The sequence below is a fragment of the Chlorocebus sabaeus genome, chromosome 7 (genome assembly GCF_047675955.1).
Source record: "Chlorocebus sabaeus isolate Y175 chromosome 7, mChlSab1.0.hap1, whole genome shotgun sequence".
NCBI lineage: Eukaryota > Metazoa > Chordata > Mammalia > Primates > Cercopithecidae > Chlorocebus > Chlorocebus sabaeus.
Genome location: NC_132910.1, coordinates 26,078,574 through 26,106,165, shown reverse-complemented (window position 1 = coordinate 26,106,165; position 27,592 = coordinate 26,078,574). Strand labels below are relative to the sequence as shown.

At 36.7% G+C, this 27,592-nt stretch overlaps 1 protein-coding gene across 1 annotated transcript in view; it reads left to right on the top strand.

Annotated features, from left to right (window-relative positions):
• The window catches only part of BTC (betacellulin), a 51,502-nt gene that overhangs the window by 17,521 nt on the left and 6,389 nt on the right, over window positions 1-27,592 (top strand). Inside the window, exons 2-3 of the mRNA XM_007998900.3 lie at window positions 7,583-7,681; window positions 22,453-22,570. Of these exons, the coding sequence (XP_007997091.2) occupies window positions 7,583-7,681; window positions 22,453-22,570 (217 nt within the window). The remainder of the gene's footprint in view (window positions 1-7,582; window positions 7,682-22,452; window positions 22,571-27,592) is intronic.

The window sequence follows — 27,592 nt, the reverse complement described above, 5'->3', positions numbered from 1 at the left end:
AGTATAAATGTAGAAATTTGTCAATATCCACTTATGAGGCTGCGAATCTAGTTTCTTACCAGGGTAATTTAAATTTTTGTTCTTTTACTTCTGGTCACTTACAGCTACTATTTTTTGAGCGCTTACCCTGTGCAAGGCATTACCTAGGTTCAAAATTCATAATTTCTACCCTCCACCTTGTTTTAAGCACACAGCTAAATTTTTACCAGGCCATGTAAGTTAGGTATTATGGGCCTCGGTTTACAGAAGAGGACCCTGAAGCTCAGTGGTTGAGAAACTCTATCCTAATTATAAATGTGATGCTTAAAAGGTCTTAGGATTCAAAAACAGCTTCATTGGACCCCAAAGTTGCCTTTTCTCCATTACTCTGCACTGCTTCTCTTTAATATAAATAAAATTATAGTGGCATGACTATGAAATATTCTTCTAATTTCTGTTTATGTTCATAGGTTGATAAATTCTTCTTTGACTTAAAGCTAGATTTTCTAATGAGACATGGAATGTGATTCTAATCTTAAATGATACGATATGACAAGGAATCACTGGATTTAGTATACATAAGTGGAAGTTTGGAGTGTATCTAGGAAGATGTCCTAAATCATGAGAATATAAATGAATGGACATTTTGTGATATTATATTTATTTTTAAAATACAAAATGCACTTGGCTCTAAAAATGGAAAATTTGGCTCAGAGATGAGGCAAATACAACATACATGACTGTTTAAGTTGGTCATATATGATCTTTTTAAATAGTTGACCCAGCTGGTGTACTACTTACCTCAGCATTAGCAGTGACTTTGAGACAGCGTGTCATGCTCCTTGTCAGGCTGCCTCTTTTTGAATGCTCGTATTGTTTACGCTGACTTCATTCCCCGTGCTGACTGATGGGGATAATACTTTTAATACATTCTGTAATATTTAACTTGAGAATCTCAAAATGCATAAAAGTAAATACAGCCATGATTCACTGAAGTAGAATTGGGTTTATTTTCCTTTTGTCTTTAATTTTATGAGTGGAGTTGATGTTTTAAAACTATCCCCAGAAATAGGGACTAATTTCTAGTCACTTAGCAAATGCAGTTAACATTATTTTATTTTGTTTTTATTGCTTTAATGCACTTGAGAAATTCTTCAGGTCATGCAAAGCAGGGAGGTATGGACGATAGGTTGAATGAAAGAATCAGACAACAAAAAGACTGTGAAATATTTGACTGATAGGTGAAATCCGATAAAAAAAAATGTAAAAGGAAAAAGTGTAAAAACCATTTTCTTAAGGTAAAAAAAATGCAACAAAACAGAACTACAGCAATGAAAAAAGAAAACCATAAATACATTGCTTTCCAGCATCATAAAAGATAGAGGAGCTTCATTTTATGGTAAGGAGAATAAAACCCCGGTATTAATGTGACAGGCAAAAAGGGCTGCTATGTTATGGGGAGCTCCCAGTGTAGGGTCTGAAAGCCCCACTTTATTCTATCTCTACCAGACCATGTGGGATGGCACTTTATTTTGACTTTGCATTTAGAACAGGATGACAAGGCTTGTGAGGGGTCTTGATGATACCATAAAATATGATTGAAGGAACCAGGATGTTTAGCCTGAAGAAGTGAAATTCTTTCAGGAAGACTTGATAGCTGGCTTCAAGTATATGAGAATCTGTCAAGGAAAAGAGAGCTTAGACTTATTTTAGGTGACTCCAAGGAGCAGACTAAAATAACAGGAAGGCAAAAAACCAGCTCAATATAAAGAAGCATTTAGAGCTTTAGAAGTAGGTGGTTAATTTTTTTGAATGAATGAATGATCATGATTGAAAGAATTGATGAATTGTCTCCTTGAAATGGCATATTTTGGAAGAGATTGTAATTTCTGTGCTGAAATTTTAAATACAAGCTTGATGAACTTTCCCAGAGGATGATTTCTGGGGAGCTGAGAGTTAATTGGTGGGAAATTTTAAACTTTTAGTTTTCATTAATTCTAAATTTTAACATAACCTATGATGTTTTTGAGTGGAAATCTTACTATGTTTTCTACAGCTGAGTATCATATTTTCCTTCATTTTCTTTAAAATATAATTCATACTTTCCCTGATAAAGATGATTATTTTAATAATGTACGTTCCTTTAAACGTTCTTATTTCACTGGATTTTCAGAATTCTGCTCTTAATCAGCCTTTTCTTTTCACATTGCCTTTTTTTTTGAGAAGTCTATTCTCATGGAATTAAATTCCAGTTTATTTTCCATGATTCCCTAAAATAGAACCTGTAGCTTGACTTTGCTCCAAAGTTCTGGATCTACACCTCATCTACTGTCTTCTAGATGAGCCACAGTCATCTCAAAGTCAGTGACCCAAACTGAATTCCTCTCTATACCCAACCTGTTTCCCTTCTGTGTACCTTGTATCTTTGTGATTGGTACCACAATCCAGACAGTTATTCAAGCAGCAGACTCTGGGGTCATCCCAGACTCCTTTTTTCCACTTCCAGTCACCAGGTCTTTCATATTTCATTTATGCCTATCCCCTATAGGCCTTTCTTCTTTTCTGCATACCTGGAGCTACAATCTTGGTTTAGGTGTGTCTGAATCACCCATGCTGATATTAAAGTAGCCTTTTCAAAATGGAAAAAATAAAAAGATGATTCTGTTGCTTCTAACTTAAAACTTTTCAGTGGTCTCAACTTAACTGCATAACAGAACCCCAAATAATCCACATGGCTTTTAGGCCTTTTGTTGCCTACTTGCTTGCCAGCCTCCTCTTCCATCACAATCCCTACCCACCCACCAAACAAGCAGGAAAAGTTGTGTTGTTTCATGCCATGTCTTTTAACAAGGTATTCCTTTTGCTTACTACAAGTTCTTCCTCTCTTCTTTTTTTTTTTTTTAAGAATGCCCTGGTTAACTATGACTTTATTTATCCTTTTCTTAAAAATTAATTATATTTTTAATAAAATGATAAATATACATTTTTTAATTTAAAAAATCAGTACTAAGAGGCTTATAACAATAAATAGCAGATCTTTGCACCATACTTTTCTGCCTCTCTACTAACCACTTTTGACTCTTTTTGATGTTTCTTCTGGTATTCAACTGTTTACTGCAAATCATTTCCTTATAATGCTACTTCTTGACTTGTCAGGTTTAGACTTTATCTGCTGACCTTATCTTCTCTCATAATTCCAGGACCGATACTCAAAACATTCAAGAACTGGCACAGCACACACTGATTAGTCACAACCAGTTATCCCATATGGTATATGTGGGCTAATTACTGGCCCTGAATTTATGAACATATTTTGTTAAATTATCAATATTGACATTATTATAACCACATAAATATTATCCACTGTTGAAACAATTAACATATTATGATTATTATCTTGTTTACACTTTTTTTTGTTTTTTATAAAAGTTATTAACTGATGCTTTTAAAAATCATTTATTCCTCATTAAGAACTCATGGCAAATCTCAATTTCTCCATGAAGTCTTTGCCACTAGGCAGAGTTGATTATCCTATTACTTCTGCATTATCATCGTTGTTGTACATATTATGCTGTACCTTAAAGATTTGTGTGTCAGGCCAGGATTGGTGGCACGTGCCTGTAATCCTGGCAGTTGGGGAGGCTGAGACGGGTGTATCACTTGAGGTCAGGAGTTCAAGACCAGCCTGGTCAACACAGTGAAACCCCATCTCTACTAAAAATGCAAAAATTAGTCAGGCATGGTGGCAGGCACCTATAATCCCAGCTACTCGGGAGGCTGAGGCATGAGAATCGCTTGAACCTGGGGGGTAGAGGCTGCAGTGAGCCTAGATTGCGCTGCTGCCCTCTAGCCTGGGAAACAGACTGAGGCTCTGTCTCAAAAAAAAAAAAAAAAAAAGAAAAAGAAAAAGAAAATAAAAGTATGTGTCTATCTTCCCAGAATGTGATCTCCTTGAGGTTAATGATAATACCTGTGTCTGTTATCTTAGAGCCTTCAGTGTCTTGAGTCTTGCACCTGTGTCAAACACATAGTCTTAATAAATATTCATTGTATTATGAATGAACAGGAGTGTCCTTTTTCTTTATAGCAGCCTTTATTGTTTAGTAGATAGTTTTGTGAGCATTTATCTGGTTTCTGAGTCTCTTTTTACAGATCACAAACTCAAATACCTGTTAGGGCCTGAGTAGTTAAAATAGATAAGTGCAGGAAGTCTCATGGGTTCTGGGGCACTTAAAGGGGTCACTTGCTTCTTAGTTTCAGCCAGTTGTTGCTAGGAAAGTATTTTAGATCTGTCTTGGCAGATCTTCCGCTCTTTCAATGGAAGAAGAAAATTCAGGTTTAATATGAACTACCTTGATTCAATTATTAAAAACTGTGAAGGTCAGGCAAATGCTTCTTCAGGCTCACTTTGGTTCACACCCACCAACCTGTGACCTGTAGGTTGCTGGGGTGGGCAGGAAGAGGAGCAGTGTATGCTCTGCTTGGTTTGGGAGCTGGCTTGGCTTAGGATACCTCCTCCCCATACTTTGCCTCCACCTGTGAGGACAGTAACCTCCTTTTGCCAACTGACACCAGCATGTGAAACTAGGCTTAGCAGAAGGAGCCTGGGCCGCAGCCCCCAGCCTATGGGGATGTTTGAAGGCCTCAGCAGGGTTTCAAAGGAATTGGAACTCCCTCTGTGAGTGGAATTGGAGAATAATGGGTTAAATTATAAGTGATAGTGAGGAGGCGTGCAATTGGACTGCACATTGTATAGCATGTGCCAAGTCATGTGCTCTTTTTAAAAATAAATAAGTTTTACAATAACCCCGAGAAGGAGATACTACCATCCTCAGGTTGCAGATGCAGAATCTCTATAAGATTTAGAGATTTTTTATTTTTATTTTTATTTGTTTAGTTCCCATCATTAGAAGAGATTAAGGCCTCCTATTACTGCCCATGAAGAAAACCCATGGATGGGATTTTAGAAATGAATTAAACATATTTTATTATTTTCCACTAGAAATTGCTCCTGGGATTTCTGAATATAAAGAGTTTTTTTCTTGTTCATTTATAGATTGATTCATTCAGTCTTTTAACATTTGTTGAATATTCGTTAAATTCTGTATTAGGCACCAGGATTACAAAGATGAATGATATAAAATTCCTGTGTTTCAGAAGCCCTAAATGATTGTTTGTTTCTATTTGTTCCAAGTGTGAAGGAAAGGGTAGGTGCTGGGAGAAAACGTGTAAATAATCTAGAAGTTTGGTAGCCAAATTACAGTTTACAAAAGAAATACATGAGTCACCTCTTTTTTCTTGTTGCAACAGATAAAATGTGCTTTTAGAAAGCTTCGAAAATACAAATAAGGAAAAATTAAGAAAAGTGTTGCCTTAAGGAAATTGTGAGCAACTCTCTACTTATTCACCTTTTGACTATATGGATAGGTTTTTACATATGTTTGAATATCATCTTTTAATGGCTGAATAGTATTTTGTTGCATGAAGATAGTTCAATGTACTTAATCCTCTATTGTCAGTTATTTAGGTAATCTATATATATTTTTAAACTCAAGCCATTTTGTAGCTAAATGTCTTTATTTAACGTGAATTATTTCCTTAGGAAAAACCATTAGCAATGTAATTACTGAATTTAAGACTTATACATTGTGTTTTCATTTGCTTTTGTGTTTTGTATAGTGCTAAATTGTCCTCAAGGAAAGCAGTACTAATTTACCCATCACCAATGGATTTGAGTCTCGGTTTCTCTTTACTGTTACCCATGCTAGGTACAATTTCTTTCTTTAAAAAAATGTTCCGGCCGGGCGCGGTGGCTCAAGCCTGTAATCCCAGCACTTTGGGAGGCCCAGGCGGGCGGATCACGAGGTCAGGAGATCGAGACCATCCTGGCTAACACGGTGAAACCCCGTCTCTACTAAAAAATACAAAAAAATTAGCCGGGCGATGTAGCGGGCGACTGTAGTCCCAGCTACTCGGGAGGCTGAGGCAGGAGAATGACGTAAACCCGGGAGGCAGAACTTGCAGTGAGCCGAGATCCGGCCACTGCACTCCAGCCTGGGCAACAGAGTGAGACTCCGTCTCAAAAAAAAAAAAAAAAAAAAGTTCCAATTAGATAGGTAAAAAAGAGTCTCTCTTTTAAAAGACCCGTTTGAAAACTCTTGACCTTTGAATTGGCTAGCCACTGTTGCTTTCTGGTACAGTAGTAGCACTTTGTGTTATGGTTAATTGGCTCCACAGCTTGGGGGCAACTTGAGGATTTTGCAATCTAGCACATCCTATTCTCCTGTGTGTTCCTGTATGTCCATGAATGTTTGTTGAACGAAATTGAATTGGAGAACATCCATAAGTTTAAAAATCATTAGATGTATAAATTTCAATACAACTGGTGGACAGGCTATTTTATTCTTGTCAGTTGCATAATAATAAGTAATTTTATTGCATGTTGCTTACATACCAGCACCGTGTTAAGTGCTTTTCATAGTTATCTGGCAAAAACAGCTCTTAAACTCAAGACCAGCTAATTCCTAAGCCATCTTTCTCTTTCTTGACTTTCCTCCCTCCTCTCTTCTTTCTTTTTCTATTCTTTCCTCCTATTATTACGGACATGTTTAAACATATACGAACTAGAGAGGACAACATAATGAACTTTGATATACCCACCATCAGCTTCAGCAATTATCAATATGTAGCCAACCTTATTTCATCCATGCCTTTTCATCACTTCTTTGTATCCTCCTTCTCATTTCATCACTTCTTTCTATCCTCCTTCTCGTTGGATTATTTCAAAGCAAACATCAGATACATCAATTTTATACATAATTACACACACACACACACATACACACACGATATAGACCCTGTTTTTTAACCTAAACCACAATATCATTATCATACTTTAAAATATCTATAACTTTTTAAAATATTATCTAGTGTCCAGTCAGTGTCAAATTTCCCTGATTATCTCATAAGTGACCTTTTCTGGTTGGTTTGTTTGAATTAGTATCTACACAAGTACTGCACATTGTATTCTGAACCATTCTAACCACAGCATAGCATTCTTCTCTACCTTGTAAAACATGTGGCCTGTCCTTCTCAGAAACAGAGATTCTTAGCTGAAGGGATCTAAATAAAATTTTTAAAGAATTCCCATGGATCAAATATCTCCCCAGAAAGAAGCATACTCAGTTGTTAACACCTGAGAAACAGTGAGTCTGTGTGGAATGGAGAAGGCACTTTGCTTGCCATGGAGGTTCACCATCCACTTTCCCTGGAAATTCATCAGTATATTCACTGACGGACTGGGAATTCAGCTGCTCTTACTTCTGCTTTTGTTACAAGGCTCTTTCACAAGCTATGACCAAGTTTCCTCCTTAAGATCCATAGTTAGATGTAAGTGATGGTGACTTGAAAATTCATTCTTTAGCAATGAGCTGAAAATGTGCAGCATGCTGGCCTCTGTATCCCTTCTGGGAGTGAATGACTTGGAAATGGAAACCATAGGTTGTTATTTTCATAAATGGGTGAAATGGGTGATGGCTTTGATAGACTGTTTCACAATAAGCAAATTTTCATGTCTGGTTTTGGTTGTGTTTTGAACTTGAAGGTCTAGTGATCCTCCACTGTGTGGTGGCAGATGGGAATTCCACCAGAAGTCCTGAAACTAATGGCCTTCTCTGTGGTGACCCTGACGAAAACTGTGCAGGTAATGTTTCACAAACTTTATATTCAAATCTGAGTTTTAATTTTCTGATAATAACAGTACTCATAATACTAGGTAATTATTTGAGCACATTTTGAAGGACCAGCCACTGTGCTAAGTGCTTTATATGCAGTAATTCATCACTACTCACCAGAGCCCTCTGAGCTAGATAATATTTTTTATTTTATTTCAAGGAAAAACCTACAAAGATTAAGTAACTTGCCAAAGGTCATACGACTGGAAAATAGCAAATCTGGAATTCAAAGGCAGGTCTTTCTGATTCTAGTGCCTCTGGACAGCCACTGTATTTTGGGTCACAGATGCATGTTCCAGACTCTAGCCTGTGATATCTTAGTTTGGATTCATGAAAAGCTGACATATTCTACTCAAAGTTAAATTCCTTTTTTCTTTTCTATTTCTTAGTTAAAAGAGGGGACGAAGGCAAGGATTTTACATATTTTACCTTGGAGATGCTTGAATTAGTGTTCTGAAACTTATCAGTCTAAGGCAGGAGTTGGCCTTAGTAAAGGGTTAGGTAATAAGAGTTTTAGGCTTTGTGGGTCATGATGTCTTTGTCACAACTACTCAACACTGCCATTGTACTGTGAAAGCAATCATAGACACTATGCAAATGAATAGGTTGGGCTCTGTTCCAATAAAACTTTAGTTAGAGAAACAGGCTGTGGGCCGGATCTGATGCTTGGACTACAGTTTGCTGACCCCTGGTCTAAGGTTGTGTTTGTTCTGTATAGATTGTATGGTCTGGTCTTCTACAGGGGTTTTTCTGACTTAAAAGAAAACAAAACACAGGCCAAATTAAAAAGTAGGGTGCAGTGGAGAAGAGCCTCCTGTATTCCCTGGAAACTTCTATGAACTGGGAGTATGGTGACTTGGTGTAAACTGCTCCTTTCCTAGCACTCTTGGGAAGTTGTAACAGAGCCAGGAACACACTGAGCAAGTCTTCCTGATGTGAGTCATCAGTTCCAGCCCAATTTTCTCCTTTCATCCCTCACAGTAGTGGGTGGTCAGAGGGTGCTCATCGGCTGTAGAATCTAATGGTGTCTTAGGTCATGTTTGGGTCTTGTCATCCTTGTAGACAGAAGAACAAGGCCAACTTTATGTGTTCATGTGTTTTTCTTCAGTCTGGTTTCAAATGTCTTCAATGATGGCATTTTTTCATATTTCCCTTGGAAAATCATTCCATAATTTGATGACAGACAATGTTCAAAAATCTTCCTCATCATCATCCTAAATGTGTTTTCTAATTTTATTTTTATTGTAGTAAGAACATTTAACACGAAACCTACCCTTTTAACAAATTTAAAGTGGGCAATACAATATTGTTAACTACAGATTAGCAGATCTCTTCAAATTTATTAATCTTGCACTAACTGAAACTTTACGCATTGAATAGCAACTCCCCAAGCCTCCAGCAACCACCATATTACTATCTGCTTCTATAAATTTGGCTATTTTAGATGCCTCATATAAGTAGAGGCATTCATATTATATTTGTCTTTCTTGTGACTGTCTTATTTCACTTAGCAAAATTTCTTGCAGGTTCATCCATGTTGTCACGATGGCAGTATTTTTCTCTTTTGTAAGGCTGAATAATATTCTGTGTAGGTACCATACTTTCTTTATCCATTATCTATCAGTAGACTCTTAGGTTGCTTCCACCTTTTGACTTTTGTGAAATAATGCCACAATAAACATGGGAATACAAGTATCTCATTGAGATCCTGATTTTTATTAGGTTATTTGTTTTCTTGTTATTGAGTTGTAAGAATTCTTTATGTATTTTGGATATGTGTAATCAATATGTTTTGTACAGTGCTAAATTGTCCTCAAGAAAAGTATTACTAATTTACTCATCACAATGGATTTGAGTTCCCATTTCTCTTAACTGTTATAACTTCTAACCCTGTCTCTGCACAGCCCAAACTCTGTTGTTTCTTTTGCTGTGAAGAAGCTTTTTCATTTGACATAGTCCCACTTGTTTATTTCACTTTTGTCACCTGTGCTTTTGGTGTCACATCTAAGAAATCATTGCCAAGACCAATGTCAAGAAGTGTTATCTTATGTTTTCTTGCAGGAATTTTACTGTTTCAGGTCTTAAATATTAGTCTTCAGTCCATTTTGAGTTGATTTTTGTGTAATGTAACAAGCAAGTCCAATTTCATTCTTTTGCATGTGGATATCTAGTTTTCAAACGTCATTTATTTAAGAGACTACCCTTTCCTCTTTGTGTATTCTTAGCACCCTTTCTGAAGATCAGTTGTTCATATATTCATGGGTTTATTGTTTGGCTGTCTACTCTGTTCTATTGGTCTTTATGTATGTCTTTATACCAGTACCATGCTGTTTTAATTATTGTAGCTTTGTAATATGTTTCAAAACCAGGAAGAATGATACCTCCAACTTTGTTCTTGCTCAAGATTGTTTTGGCTATCCAGGGTCCTTTGCAGTTTCCTTTGAATTTTAAATTTGATTTTCCATTTCTGTAAAAAAAAAGTCATTGGAATTTTGATAGTTAATCTATAGATCACTTTGGGTAGTATGGACATTTTAACAATATTAAATCTTTTAGTCCACAAAAACAGGATGTCTTTTTATATACTTTTGTCTTTTTAAAATTCTTTAATATTTTATAGTTTTCAGTGTACAAGTCTTTCATTGGTTTAGTTAAGTTTATTCCTAGGTGTTTTATTCTTTTTGATGCTATTGTAAGTTAGTTCATTTTTTACTTTGGTTTTTGAACAGTTTGTGATTAGTGTATACAAATACAACTGTTTTTTCATGTTTATTTTGTATCCTACAACTTTGTTGAATTTGTAAATTAGTTCTTACAGTTTGTGTGTATTTGTATATGTGTGTGTGTCTGTGTGTAGTCTTTAGAATTTTATATGTTTAAGATCATGTCATCTTCAAGCAGAGATAAAATTCTTTTTTTCCAATTTAGATTCCTTTTATTTTATTTTTTCCTAATTGCTCTGAATAGGACTTCCTGCACTATGTTGAATAGAAGTAGTTAGGCTGGACATTCTTGTCTTGCTCCTGATCTTAGAGAAAAGCTTTGTAATTTTTTACCATTAAGTACCATGTTAGTTGGGGGTTTACATATAAGGCCTTTCTTATGTTGTGGTAATTTCCTTCTATTACTAGTTTGTTAAAAGTTATTATGAAAGGGTGTTGAATTTTGTCAAAATGAATTATGAATGAGTCTATATTCATTAAGGACATTGCCCTGTAGTTTTCTTTTCTTATAATGTCTTTGTTTAACTTTGGTATCAGGGCAATCCTGGCTTCATAAAATGTTTTTGGAAGTGTTTCTTCCTCTTCAATTTTTTGAAAGAGTTTAAGGATTGGAATTATATATTTAAATGTTTGATAGAATTCACTAGTGGAGGCATCTGGACCCGGGCCTTTATTTGTGGAGGCTTTAGATTATGACCAATTTCCTTATTAGTCATAGGTCTGTTCATATTTTCTGTTTCTTTATGATTCAATCATTGTTGGTTGTTTGTTTCTAGGAATTTATCTGCTTCTTCTTGGTTATTCAATTTTCATAGTAGTCTAATATCCTTTTTATTTCTGTGACATCAGTTCAAAAAGCACAAAAAAAATAGAAAAAGCTTATAGAATAAGATATAAAGAAAATATTTTTGTAGAGCTGTACAGTGTGTTTGTGTTTTCAGCTGTTATTACAAGAGTCAAAGGAAAAAATAAAAAAGTTTATACAATAAAAAGTTAGAGTAAATTAAAGTTAATTATTGAAGAAAGAATTTTTTTATAATGCAAATGTATTGTAGCCTAACAGTACAATGTTTATAAAGTCTACAGTGGTTTATGATAATGTCCTAGGCCATCATGTTCACTCACCACTTACTCACTGACTTACCTAGAGCAGCTTCTAGCTTTGCAAGCTCCTTTCATAGTAAGTGCCTTATATAGATATACTATTTGCAAACTTTTATATCATATTTTTACTGTACCTTTTCTGTGTTTAGATACAAAAATATTCACCATTATGTTATGATAGTCTACAGTATTCAGGACAGTAACATGCTGTATAGGTTTGTAGCCTCAGAGCAATAAGCTATACCATATAGCTAAGGTGTGTATAGGCTACACCATCTAGGTTTGTGTAAGTACACTCTATGATGTTTGCTCAATGAAAAAACTGCCTAATAATGCATTTCTCCAAACATATTCCTGTCATTAAGTGATGGATAACTATATATCATCCTAGTCCTTTCTGGCCTGCAAGGTTTCTGTTGAGAAACCCACTGAGTGTGATGGAGGTTCCTTTGTGCATGAAAAGTAATTTTCATTTTGCTCCTCTCAAAATTGTCTGTTTATTTTGAACTTTTGACAATTTGATTGTGAGGTGTCTTGGTGTGGATTTCTTTGGGTTTATGTTTTTGAAATTTGTTGGTCTTCTGAATATGTATGTACATTTCTTTCCTTAGATTTGGTAAGTTTGGGACATTATTTCTTTGAATAAGCTTTCTGCCCCTTTCTATTTTTCCTCTTGGACTACTATCAGATATATATTGGTCTGCCTGTATTATGGTGTTTCATAAGTCCTTTAAGTTTTTTCACTTTTTAAAATTCTTTTTCAATTTTTGTTCCTATGATGGTATAATTTCCAATTATCTGTCTTGAAGTTTGCTAATCCTGTCTTTTGCTTGACATAGTCTGCTGTTGAACCCATCTATTGAATTTTCCAGCTTAGTTACTGAATTATCCAGCTTGAAAATTTATGTTTGATTAAAAAAAAATTTTCTACCTCTTTGTTGAAAATTTCACTTTGTTCATGTGTTGTTCTCCTGTCTTCATTGAGCATCTTTATGATAGTTATTTTAAATTCTCTGTCAAATAAATTATACATCTTCATTTCATTAGTGTTTTTTTTTTTTTTTTTCTTTAGGATATATTTACCTGTTCGTTCATTTTTCTTAACTTGCTGTGTTGGTGTCTGTGCATTAGAGAAAACAGCTACCTCTCTTCTCTTCATGGACTGGCCTTATGAAGGAGGAGACTCTCATTAATCAGTCTGGTTGAAGACTTGGGGGCCTTTCGAGGCTTTGTGCTAGTCCAACTCTCTTTGTTCTGAGATCTGGGAACTTTTCTTCTGATCATGTGGTGCTGTGTTAGGGGTAGGGATTATGATGAGAGACTGTCTCAGATTTTTTTACCTTCTTCAATGTGGCTGCTTTTGCATTCACTTAGAGGACAGGAGCTTCTCAACTATTTTCTGAATTTCTTACAAGAGAATTTGTCTTTGTTTTGTAATGTTGACTCAGTGTGTTTGTGGAGGGTAGGATAGTTAGAGGCTTTCTATTCTACCATCTTGATGATGTAACTCCTCTTTTTTCTTTTCTTTACAACAGTTTTTATTTCAATAGTTTTGGGGGAATGCCCATCAATGATAGACTGGATAAAGAAAATGTGGCACATATACACCATGGAATACTATGCAGCCATAAAAAAGAATGAGTTCATGTCCTTTGCGGGGATGAAGCTGGAAACCATCATTCTCAGAAAACTAACACAGTAACAGAAAACCAAACACCACATGTTCTCACTCATAAGTGGGAATTGAACGATAAGAACACATGGACACAGGGAGGGAAACATCACACACCAGGGCCTATTGGGGGACAGGTGGCAAGGGGAGGGAGAACATTAGGACAAATACCTAATGCATGGTGGGCTTAAAACCTAGATGACTGGTTGATAGATGCAGGAAACCACTGTGGCATGTGTATACCTATGTAACAAACCTGCACATTCTGCACATATATCCCAGAACTTAAAGTAAAATAAAAAAAATAGTTTTGGAGGTACAGGTGGTTTTGGCTGCATAGATAAGTTCTTCAGTGGTGATTTCTAAGATTTTAGTTCACCCATCACCCAAGCAGTGTACACTATATCCACTATGCAGTTTTTTATCCCTCACCCTGCTCCCAATCTTCCCCTCTCAGTCCGCAAAGTTTATTATAGCTTTCTTGTGCCTTTGCATCTGATATTGTTCGACTGTGTCCCCACCCAAATCTCACATTGAATTGTAATAATCCCCAGGTGTCAAAGGCAGCAGGGCCAGGTGGAAATAATTGATTCATGGGGGTGATTTCTCCCATACTGTTCTCATAGTATTGAATAAGTCTCACTAGTCCTGATGTTTTTATAAATGGTAGTTCCCCTGCACAAACTCTCTTGCCTGTTGCCGTGTAAGACATGACTTTGCTCCTCAATCACTATCCACCATGATTGTGAGGCCTCCCTAACCATGTGGAACTGTGAGTCAATTAAACTTCTTTCCTTTATGAGTTACCCAGTGTTGGGTATGTCTTTATTAGCAGCATGAGGACAGATTAATAGAGCATCTTCATAGCTTATCTCCCACTTATAAGTGAGAACATACACTATTTGGTTTCCCATGCCTGCATTACTTCTCTTAAAATAATGGCCTCGAGCTCCATCAAAGTTGCTACAAAAGACATTATTTTGTTCCTTTTTATGGTCAAGTAGTATTTCATGGTGCATATGAACCACATTTTCTTTATCCATTCATTGGTCGATGGGCACTGTTTTCTAATTTTTTATGTACTACAAATGGATGTAGTTTTTATATATCTCTCTAATACCCTTTAACAAAAAGAGGGGTCTAAGAAAATCCTTGAACAGAATAATCCCCAGTCTCTCACTCTAAGCCATTTTGTTGTCTTAGGCACCTTTCTGCTTCCAGCACCAAAATTTTCATTTTCGAAGTCTATGCCCATCAATGCAGACCTTCCCATCACACGTCTTCCATAGTAACTCAGTGACAAGTTGCAGCCTGCATGGTCTTAGTGTGCCACAGGTCTAATCACTCACTGTGTAAAAGCCGGTTTCCCACAGTGTAGAGGCTACAGTATATGATCTTTATTTTTAATTTTTTAAAATTCAACTACTCGTTTTTACATTATTTGCATAGTTTCAGTTTTTAAATTTATCTCTAATTTTTTCTCTGGAGGATCACTGAGGAAGTAGTTATTTTTGTTCACCCACTCAAATCCATAATTTTCTCTGAATTAGTTGTAATTTCTTTTCTGAGACATAGTCTGGGGACATGTCCAGATAATTATTTTTTGGTATATTTTCTGTTTTCTTTAAAATTTATTATGATTATTTTTAATTGACACAATAATTATACATATTTATAGGATACAGTGGGCTATTTCAACACATGTATACAATGTGCAATGATCAAATCAGGGTAATTAGCACGTATCTATCACCTCACGCATTTATCATTTTTATGTGTTGAAAATATTCAAAATCTTCTCTTTCAGTTATTTCAAAATATGCAGTAAATTATTGTTAATTATAGTTACCCTACAGTGTTAGAGAACATTAGAACTTTATTCCTCCTATCTAACTATAATTTTGTATCCTGCAACCAATCTCTGGCTATCTCCCCACCTCCTCAGCATCCATGAAAAGCGAAATTTATTAACCTCTGATTCTTTTTTATCACTATTGCTTGTATGTTCCCTTTCCCTCCCATTCAGGAGGTTAAGCCTGCATTTATAGATCTTATAAATATTTTAGTAAAATTATTGTAAATTTTGTGAACTATTTTACAAATATTAAATATAAACGTATTATTTACAAATAATAAATGTAAAAACTGAAAACTATGCAAATAAGGCAAAAATGAGTTTTTGACTTAAAAACATTAAAAATAGAGACCATATACTGTAATCTCTACATGGGGAAACTTTCTTTTACACCATGAGTGATTAGGCCTGTGGCACGCTAAGACCATGCAGGATGCGACTTGCCCCTGACGTACAATAATTTTAAGAAAATATTATTTGTAAATTATTTTAGTAAAGTTATTGGCATAATTAAGATACAAATACATTAGTGATTTGGTGGAAGATCACTTTGCTTAAATATCACAGTAATAATATAATGTCAGAAAAGTTATTTTATATTTTCCTGTATAGGATATAGAATTTTTTCTTGCAAATGGGCTTAAAAACATAGTTATACATTTTACTATTTGAGGAATATCATCTAGAGATGGAGAGAAGACAGACTTCAACATGGCTATATGTTGAGAAATCAATGAGAAACCAGAAATACAGAGCAAAAATGCTTAATGATTTCTGTGGTTTACTCTTCTTCTCCTAGTAGCCTATTAGAAAACAGAAAACAAACAAAAAACATCTCAAGAACACAATTTTAGAGGTGTTGAAAATCAATTGATTTGATTTTAAAAGTTTTAATCAAGGATGGAGCTTCTTGAACTTTTCGTGGCATTGAGTAGCGTTATTTATGTTACTACTGTCATTTCACATTATCAGGCTAAAATAACTGCATTACCTTAAAATATCAGGTAAAATTAATAGGTAGACTATGCTCAATATCTTTGAGCTTGATCTCTCAGAATCTAAGATAGATGGGCCTACTCTTATATGATGGTCACAGTAGCATTAATTAACTTATTTAAATCAATTTTCTTCCTCTTTTCACCCTCCTTCTCATTCTCCTTCCCTCTTCACTTTTTTGTTTCCTTCCTTCCTTCAGCCCTTCTTTCCTTCCTTTATTTGGTGATTTATTTTATTATACTTTATTCCTTTGGGGTATAGCATCATCATCAACAATTACACTTTTAATAAAAAGATAGCATCCATCATCTATTTATCTCCCACTATGTGCCACGGACTGTTCTGAGTGTTTTATGTATGTAAATTAATTTAATCCTATGGGGTACCTACATTACTCCCTTTTTCAAATGAAGACACTGCTGCACAGAGAGATAAAGTAATTCGTTCAAGATCACACAGTAAACAAAGTAGCCTGACATGAATTCAGAGACATCATCTCTCTAGAAAGTGTGTTGTTAATCACCATGCTAAACTGCTTAGAATCATGTGGGAAGATCAAAATGTGGAACGTGTGAGAAAAATGCTAAAAATAATAAGAATAACAATCATTTCCTGAAGGTAAAGTGCAAATGAGAATAGTAGGTTCTTGAAAAATAAATGAATAGGCTGCCGGAACAGATCTTCTGTACTGACTGTATCATTTTCTAACTTGGGCGATGCATTCATTCATCTTACTAATATGTATGAGAACCTACTATGCAGCAGACTGTCGTCCAGGTGTTAGGGATGCAAAAATGAACAGTGGTCAAATATGAAGTCAGAAAGGTAACGGAGAAAGAGAAGTAATGAGTACTGTATAACAGTACACATTGCCAAGGAGTATAAGGCCTTCAGCTTTTTCTCTGAGTGAGTTTTAATGGCATTACTCTGGTTTTTGTATGCAGATTTGATAGTCAAGTGGGCAAAGGCAGAAGGAAAGAGACTAGCTAAAGGTATTATCATAGAAACGATTTCCAGCCTGAGACGCTACTGGGCTCAGATCAGGGTAGTGGAGATCGTGGGATTATTCTGCATACATTTTGAAGGCAGCCAATAAGGTTTGTTGATGCATTGGATGTAGGGTAAGAGAGAAATAAGTCAAGATAATTCCAAGATTTTTGGCAGAAATAATATAAGAATGGATATTATTTACTGAGATAAGGAAAGACCAAGTTTCTACAGGAAAATCAAATATTCTGGTTTGAAAGTGTTAAGTTGAAATGCCAATTAGATATCCAAGTGAAGATGTTAGTTGGACAGTTGGGATTGAAGGATGATATTTAGGTTGTAAACTAAATTTAGAAATTGTTATCATAAAGATGTGTTTAGGACAGGAGACTTCATGAGCTTACCCAGGAAGGAGAAGAGATGAATGAGTATCCAGCCCTGCTGTATTTGCAAAATTTTAGAGGTTGAGGGAGGCGAGGAGGAACCTATAAAGGAGAATGAGCAAAGGATTCATCAGGCACACAAGAATTCTATAGCATGCATTCTTGAAAAACAAGGGAAAGATAAGTTTTCTTCCTGTCCCTTCATCTTTATTTGCCTCTAGCCATGAATATTTTTAAACATATGCAAAGATACCCATGCTTCAACATTGATTCTTTTATTTCCACCAAAGGGATTAAATGAAAAAGGGCAGCTCTGGGTGAAGGCCCATTCCTATAAGCTCAGAAATGGTTGCCAGGGCCTTCTTAGTTAAAAGACATGCTATTCTGTGCATATCGCACCACTGAACTCCTATATAAGCAAATTCTAGTAGCTCAGAAAAAGTTAACATTACCTCTGTGAGATGTAACGTCCCCTTTCACTTTTCTGGAGGAAATGTCATTGGATGTAAGACAAATGGGAATCATCAGTTAAAATAAATTTTCAAAGTTTGTATTTCTTCAAGGACACTGTGAATTTACATTCCCCTGACCAGAGATAGCTGGCAAGACAAAAAAGAAAATTAACTTTAAATATATAAAACTTTCTTCTTCACATTTTGGCTTAAGAGGTTTGTAAAAGGAGGAAATCCCTATTGGGAAGATGCCTGGAAACCAAGGAGTAAAATAATAAAGCCCTAGGCTCTACTTCCTATCTGTGTGGGAGTATGAATTTATAGTTGTTTTTCTTTCTCAGTCTCCTTGTTAACACCTGTGAGACATCTATTTGAAAGTTTAGCCTTTCCCTTTACATTTGTACATAGAGATTTAACTATGCATCTAACTACGGAGCTAGAGACACTATAAGGCTATAACCATTGCAATAGGTATTACAAAAAAGCACTGTAACAACAGTTGTAGTATTGATTGACCTTTGAGTTGACTTCAGAATACAGTTGCTGATATTAATGTCAACTACAAAATTATTAAATACATTTGAATGAACACTGTTAAAATAAACAAGCAAAGGTTTTATGAAAGATACACCTAATGGATCTACTCCTCAAGAGTTTTAGTCACAAAGGCATCACAAAGCCTCTTTTGTCTTGAGAACTAGAATCATATAGAGACTAAGGAACTATCCTATGTTTAATCAAAATCTCCATCAAATTGAGGAAAATTCCATATGGAAACTAAGTCATTTAGGTGTCTACTGTATTCCTCCACTTTGGCTTAGCCCAAGGGAATCTATTACATCTCATCTAACTACCCATATGACCCAAGGAGGATGACTACTTCTTGTTTAATTGCTTTGTGATCTAAGAAAGATGTCCCTGCTTCCGATTCCTTTTGCAAACCTTAGAGTTAGGTTTTTGCATCCACTGACCTGCAGTAATCCTAATCGTTTCTTATTTAATTGGTGTTTAGCATCTTTGGAATATAGAGTCTTATGAAGAGATCGATATATATTACTTGTGGTGCCCATCCACTTATGAGATTGTGTTGCAGCCTGACCCACTAGTGGACGTACTTTTCCAGTGAAATTCTCTGGGACAGGGGTATGTTTTGTTTTTGGAATTTGAGTTGGAAAAGCGTAATGTGGGAGGAAAAAAGATCAATTGCGTTCCACCACCTCTAGGATCAGAGGGATATTTCTGGTTGCTACCTTGTTACATTTTCAAGACTATGTCATTCACTTTACAACAGAGAAACACAACACTTAGGACATATCCCTCTTTTGTCATAGGATTAACTTTTCCTTCTTCTTGATAAATATCTCTGGAATGGAAGGGTATATTCACCCTCCTGTGCCCTATATCATCAGGTCTCATGATGTGCAGAAAGCATTGGGTTCTGTAGTTCAATTTTTAGACAACATGAACTTGATGAATACTGGAGTATAAGGAACTGAAATTTTAGGTGCCGTTCAAAAAAAAAAAAAAAAAAAAAAAAAAAAAGAAAGGTGATAAGCTTTCTCATTTTGACAAGGACAGGATGATCCCATCTGGGTTTGTATGTGTGTGTGTATGTATATTTATGTGCATGTGTGGCAGTATGTGTGATTTATTTTGCTTTCAGGTTTTAAAGTTCCATAAAGAAATCACTGGACATTTTCTGCCTGGTGGCATGGAAATGTTTTAAGATCTAAATAATGTTGGGAATATATAAGAGCATGCTTACTTGGCAAAGGAGAGAGCTCTGTGAGCGATCAAAACAAGACCTGGCAAACATTTCCTTGGCATAGATTTGTGCTGCTTGGATGAACGAAGGCTGATCAAATCACTGCATTCAGCAGCTGCTGGTTAATTTGCTTTTTGGTATCATACTCTGCATGGTGTTTATCAAAAGCCTGGGTGCATTTAAAGGGGCACAGCAACTAGAGAAATAAGTAAAGATTAGGATATATAGCCAAATGACTTTGATATTTAAAGATAAGTATGCTTTGCAAATCAGGAAAGGTCTTTCCAGTTCGTACAAGATCTGTCATGAAGTCTGCTGCCTCTTGAGTTAATCTCCTTCCCCTCCATCTCCCTAGCCCAGACTCTTATCGCATGTGTCTCTTTGCCCCCACTAAGAGCCCAGTCTATACTCTCCTATATAATATGGCGACAAAATGCTCCACAGTTTAAAGTATTTTTATATATACCGTTTAATTTCATCCATAGGAATCATCTTCAGCTCTCTCTTGCTTTGTGTTTCAAGTGTAAACACTTCAGCCTACTGACATCTGAGGTTTCTAACTTTCATTCGCAGCCATTCTTTGCTGTTCCCCTTCAGGATCCTTCCATTTCAGTGAAATGTGCCTCCCACTACCTGCACTAGACCTGCGTATTCTTGACTCTGTGCCTTTGCTATTGACATTCTCCATAAATCAATTGCTTGTTCACCTCCTCTAAAAAATCTACATTTTCCATTCATTTCTCTTTGATTAGGTCAGCATTCTTCATACTCATACGAGATTGCTGTTAGAACTGCCAAGATTTTAAGATTCTGGGATTAACTCATTTACTGAGGGGATTGCTGTCCCAGGAATTCTGCTATGAACTTCTACATATCTTTTTTTATTGCATCTCTCAACAGCCCTTCAATGTAGATGTTATCATGTCTATCTTACGGATGAGGAAACAAAGGTTCAGACAGCCTAATTAGCTTGCCCAGACTCATACAGCTAATGAAAGGCGGAGCTGAAAATTAAACACAAATTTACTTTCTCCGAATCCACTGTTCTTTCCACTGTTTCCAGTGTACTAAAACTATTATCTGGTTATGATGGTTGTTTTTGCCAGTTAATTGCTTATTCTTGTTTTTTGTTTGTTCTAATCTACCAATTTAAATAATAAGATAGGGTATCCTTTATTTCTTTGATGTTTTCTACTGCCTTTTACAGAGCTCTGGAAATGGAAACACTCAACAAATGGAAGCTGACATCAATTTATTTGTCAAAATACACAGGTCTTTGTCTTTGATACATTTTGTAGTTATTTCTGGAAGAAATTCCAGTCCTTCTGATGAGTCTCACTGGTCGACATGTATCAAGCAAATATCTGGCATGTAGTTCAAGCAGCCAGCATAGGTGGTTATCAAGTCACCAATCAATCCAGGTTAGCCAGTTCCTCAGTGAGATTCTGCCATCCCCTGAAACTCTGCACTGTGACCTGGAATCACAGGAATTTTCAGTGTATAGATCATCCTAAGTCCTTTGAGATTCCTCTCTCTGGTGGCCTGGGGCAATTATATGTACCCTTTTCATAATATTAATTAAGATGTTTAGTAGTCATTACTATTCATAAAATGATTATTCAATGTCATTGGGATGACAGGTGCCATATCAAACCTAGCATGACATGCCCTTTGGACATGAACACACTATGGTCCTCCTGGCTCCACAGGCGCCTGGATCCTGCAAGCTGTTGGTTATACCATGAACATGGAAACTTTGACCCTGGGCTGGAGCTGGCTTGTTAGTTGTTTTCTGTGGGTGTGGGCATACATCCCTTGTAAATTAACAGACGAAACAGCTAGTTAGTATTTCTGTTCTGTTTCTCTTGATGATTGTTATTTACTGAAATTTTACATGTCAGTGATGGGGAAATGCTACATGTTACTACCCTCAGTTGAAAAATTAGGCAATCAAACCCCTAAAAGGGTAAGGCAAGGAAGTCAGTTCAGGAGTGAAATCCAGAGCATGAAGCTTTCAGTATTTTCCTCCTCCTTCAGAACAGCAGAAAGAATTCATGGGCCAAATGAGAGACACAATTGCCCACGGAGGCAGGTGTGACTTCTGCTTGCATCAGACTGAGAGTCAGTGACAGACACCTGGTGAGCAGCTGGCTTAACAAAATGCCAGAGTGTCTGTGGCAGTCAAGATCGTGGACTCAGTGGCACACTCCCTGGGTTTGAGTCCCAGTTCTGCCACTTTCTATCTGTGTGATCTTGGAAGGTGACTTAACCTCCATGTGTTGTGCTTTGTACGTCCGTAAATTGGAGATTAAAATGGTGCTTACCTCACAAGGCTATTATGAACATTAAATGAACAATATACAGAAAGCAAACAGACCAGCATCTAGCACCCAGGAAATACTATGGAAGTGTTTAAGTTAAACAACCACAACAAAACCCCAAAACCAACCAAACAAAAAACCTCTCTTCTCTAGCATGGCTCTGATAACGTTCATGGAATGAAAGCCTTCTTCTTCTTGTACTTGTGTTTTACCCTTTAAATGACACTAAAGTTTCTGAAAGGTGGGTTGAAGTCAATTCTTAATTAAAGTAGGTAACATTCTCACCATGATCCCCATTGTCCAATCTCCAGAGCTATTTTGGAATCACAAAAGTCTGAATTTTATCCCAATGCAGAGAGAAAGAAAAATGAGAGATTCAAGTATATTCTACAGAGAAACTGGCAGCAAGATAGGAATATGATTCTATTTACAAGCGAATATTTAAAAAGAGTTGATTTATTGAACTTTTTCTGATTTTCCAGCTACCACCACACAATCAAAGCGGAAAGGCCACTTCTCTAGGTGCCCCAAGCAATACAAGCATTACTGCATCAAAGGGAGATGCCGCTTCGTGGTGACCGAGCAGACGCCCTCCTGTGTGTAAGTGGAGTGTCCTCAGCCAGCAAGCAAAAGGGTGCAGAATGGTGCCCGCCTGGGGCTTGCCAGGACTGGAAAGTGTGAGCTAACCATGCCATCTGTCCGAACACAGTTCTGCCTGGTTCTGCCCCCAGCCACTTGTTTAGGGGCCCACTCAGCAACTACTTATGGAGAAACTGACGCACACTTTCCTCCTGAAATATGAGTATGTGAGAGTTCAGCTTCACTTCCGGGCTGGGCAGTGTCCTCTGATTTCTTGCGCAAGCAGAACTGATTCTTTTCGGCTCAAATAATCTCCTGGGTGGTTCAAATGGAAATGAATTATTCTGGCAAGCGTTAGGTGGTTTACAGTTAGTGTAAATACGAGGAAATTCCTGCCAAATTAAGAGCTACTTTAGTAGGTGTCAGTTAAGTGCAAGGAATTAGTCTTATTTATAAATAAGAGATTAGTGAAGCCTGTTTAGTACAGTGGGGAATTGGGAGAAGAGTTTTCTTTTCAACTCTTTGTATTTGAGCCTCATTCAGTTTTACTCAGGCATACACAACTTTCTTTTTGCATCTTTTAAATATGTGTTTTCTTCTAAAAGGATGTCCCACTAATGTGCTTCCTGGGACCTTTCCTTAGAGAAGTGGAAGGTGATTCTCCAAGTGCAATTTTGACTTAAAGTTCATAGAACGTTTGTGTTCTTCTGCATAGTTGCCCCAGTATATAAGTTTTCTTCTCATAAGTTTCTCAGAAAAATGATTCCAAATCCTAATTTTGTGGAAACTTTAAGGGTCATAAACTTTTTAAAAACTTAAATATATTTAATTTAAAAAAGAAATATGCGTGGATAATACTTGGAGGCAGATAACAATTGCTAATGTAAGAAAATAAGGAAGTGTGTGTGTGTGCATGTGTGTGTGTGTGTGTGTGTGTGTGTGTGTGTGTGTTGAGAGGGATAGATCTAATTTTTTAAAAAATTCATTTAATTGCTCCCTGGTTTGGAAGCATATATTGAATTTTAAAAATATTAATGATCTTTAGCTTAATACGTTTTCGTGATTGGTTCCTATGTCTGCAGATTTATTGTTCTTTGATATTGCTGCCCTCTAAAATGAAAATCACAATGTGTAATCTACCTGCCTAGGATCAACACACAGATTATTCCCTTCAATGTAAAGTTTACACTCGATTTCTTAGCCTTCATAGATCACCTGATCCTGGCTTTATTTTTTAGCTATATCTCACCATATTCCTAAATGCTCTTCTAAAATTCTACATTTCATTTCATGATTTATTATATGCTCTTCTCGTAGCCTAGAAAGCTTATTCTTGCTATGGTTTAAGATGCACTGCACTCATCATCTCCTTGTGTACCCCTTCACTGACTTCCTCCTTCTCAGGCATACACCCAGGTCTGAGTTAGATGGCCTTCCCCTGTGATCTAGCCACACTTCTATGAAAGCTCTTATCCACTGGAGCATAACTGGTGGTTTCTTTAAATGTGCCTTCTGTGACTGTGAGCTCCTAGAGGGCAGGGCTCATGGCTTATTCATTTTTGTATTTCAGTGTCAAACACAGCCCTCAGAATTTACTAGGTGCACAAGAAATGACTGATGCATGAACAAATAGTGCCTCTATTACAGTCCATCTAATGCTACACTAAATTTCCAGACCAAGGCCTTAATCTGAACGGAACATCTCTTAGTAGAGGAATAATACACAGTCAATGGGAAGCAGAAGATCATAACAGACGGGGCACAGATTTTGGAGTCAGATATACCTAAAGTAAGATTTTGTTTTCCCCAGTTATAAGCAGTGTTAACAGTGGGTCAGTTACCTTTTATGAGCCTCAGTTTTATCATCTACAAGGAGTAATAATACTGTCCTGTCAAGTGGTGAAGATAGCAAAATAATAAATGCAAAAAACACTAATTGTGGTACCCAGCACAGAGCAAGAGTTTAATAATTTTTAAAGTTCCAACTTTTTAAGAACGTATTTAAGTATGCCATTAATAAAAAGTTCCACTTTTTTTTTTTTTTTTTTTTTTTTTTTGACGGAGACTTGCACAGGCTGGAGTGCAGTGGGGAGATCTCGGCTCAGTGCAAGCTCCACCTCCCAGGTTCACGCCATTCTCCTGCCTCAGGCTCCAGACTAGCTGGGACTACAGGTGCCCGCCACCACGCCTGGCTAGTTTTTTGTATTTTCAGTAGAGACGGGGTTTCATCATGTTAGGCCAGGATGGTCTCAATCTCCTGACTTCGTGATCCGCAAGTGCTGGGATTACAGGCGTGAGCCACCGCGCCCGGCCCCAACTTTTTAAAAATAATTTTTTTTTTTTTTTTTTGGGGGGGAGAGGGTCTCGCTATATTGCCCAAGCTAGACTCAAACTCCTAGGTTAATGTGCTTCTCCTGCCTCATCCTCCCAAGATAGCTATGAGATGGGTAGTAGAAAATCAACCTAGGACTGATGTTTCAGGTGATATAGCACAGATTCAGGCAAAACTCCCTTGCCATTGGTGATAACGCTGTCTTGAGAAACCAGAAATATCTCCTTTTCTTGGGATCATGGGATCCCACAAACATGGGAGTTTGTGGGCTCTTGTTTTTACATGAAAAACCAAAGTGTGCACATCTTCTCCTAGTAATCTTCTCAGTACTTCCTTTGAAAAGGAACAATTTGTTTCCAGATACATAATTTTTATTTATACATGCAGCACAGCACATCTACTATGCAGTTAAGAGCATGAACTTGAGAGCCAGACTGCCTGTTTGAATCCCCATTGTCTTATCTTCTCTGTGCATCAGTTTCTTCATCTATAAAATGGTGTTAATGATAGCACATACCTCAAAGGTGGTAATAAGGATCAGGTTAATGTTTATAGATCTTTTACAACAGTTTCTGGTGGTTATTTCAGAATAGTGATCCCAACGCCCAATTTTGCAGTACCCTTAAGGATCATGAACATCTCTTAAAATTATTTTTGATTTTAAATAGTATAAGATGCTTATTAAATAAAAACCCACTTAATCACCATTTAATAAAAGAAAAGTTAGAATCTGCTCTCTTTGCCTCTTCTCTTACATAAGAGATACACTCACTGAAAATAAACATCAGCTGATATGTCATTGGTTTGCTGAAGAGCATAAATATCATAAGAACCACTATAACCAGCTATGTTAAGGTTTGACCTTTTAGCATGGATTCATTGGGGTACAACTTACAGGAAGTACTGCTTAATGAGGAATTCAGTTAAAGCATTGTTAAGCCACCAATCCCACAGCATATAATTAGGAAAACATTCTAGAAGAGTAGAAAGTAATTGTCGTGCATTTTATGGGCAAAGCTATCGTTTAAAAATATCACATTTAGTAAATTTGTTAGAGGAATATTTAAGCTAGTTGGGAAAGATTATATTTGTAAGAGTTAATTCCAACCTTTTAAAAACTCTGACAAATCCTTCTCCTATACATGCAATTAAAAGTGATTCCCGGTCAGTTGGGTTGGCTCACACCTGTAATCCCAGCACTTTGGGAGGCTGACCGGGGCGGACCATGAGGTCAAGCAAACTATCCCAAGAACAGAAAACCAAACACTGCATGTTCTCACTCATAGGTGGGAACTGAACAATGAGATCACTTGGACTCGGGAAGGGGAACATCACACACCGGGGCCTATCATGGGGAGGGGGGAGGGGGGAGGGATTGCACTGTGAGTTATACCTGATGTAAATGACGAGTTGATGGGTGCTGATGAGTTGATGGGTGCAGCACACCAACATGGCAGAAGTATACATATGTAACAAACCTGCAAGTTATGCACATATACCCTAGAACTTAAAGTATGATAATAAAAAAAAAAAAAGAAGAACTAGAAAAAAAAAAAAAAAAGAGATTGAGACCATCCTGGCTAACATGGTGAAACCCTGTCTCTACTAAAAACACAAGAATCAGCTGCGCATGGTGGCGCACGTGGTTTCATCCCAGTTACTCTGGAGGCTGAGGCAGGAGAATCGCTTGAACCCGGGAGGTGGAGGTTGCAGTGAACCGAAATCGCGCCACTGCACTCCAGCCTGGTGACAGAGTGAGATACTATCTCAAAAAAAAAAAAAAAAAAAAAAAAGGTGATTCCCCCCATCCCTAGTTTTAGTCTTACGTATGATAGATTTTTGATATCGCATGCAGGAAACAATTTTCTTTCATTCATCCTTGCGTCCTTTTATAATAGATGCCTTTAGGTGTCTTTTCTCCTTTGCTTGCTTTATGCCTCACCTTTCAACTGATGGCTGTTACTGAGCTTGTTTTTTGTTTATTTGTTTTGAAGCACTGTCTCAGCTACAATATTGGCATTAAGGGATCTCTTCACTTGAGAAATACAGGCTTTGTGAGGATTGACTGCGTTGGCTTTTGTCGAGCATAAAGTATAGAACAGCCCTGAAGTAAATCCTTTCTTAAAGGAAAATGGGGGTGCACAGAAGTTTTCTAAGGAGAAGAATTTAATCTTTTTGACATTTAAATAATTATGTATAGGACCAGTATCACTTTGTGTTTTGACTTCATTTGAAATATTCTCTTAAGGAAAATATTTATTAATATTTTCTACTACTATTTTCCTAATATTAATAAAGGAAAATATTTATTAATACTAAGATACTGAGGTTACAACACATAATTTTGGTTAAAATGTCCCCAAACTTTTAATGTACCTTAATTCTCTGATGCAGTTCAGATAATTCTATGAGGAGTACTCAAATCACCGAGTTGTTAGCCCTGGGCGTTACTCAGACAAGCCCCAGCTTGGTCAAGTGGATACATAACTATAATCTCAGATTTGGGACATCTGTTTATGTTAGATATATCCTAAGGCAGATTGATAGAAAGCTGAGAGAATGAGGGAAATGAAGAGAGATTGTTGATTTCTGGTCATTCCCTTGAAGAGGGCCATGGAAACAAGGGAGGCCGTTGAGAGGAGAGTGAAGGGAATGGTGAACAGATCTGCAAATGTGGTTTTAGGAATCAGATAAAGGAGCTAAAGAGGACA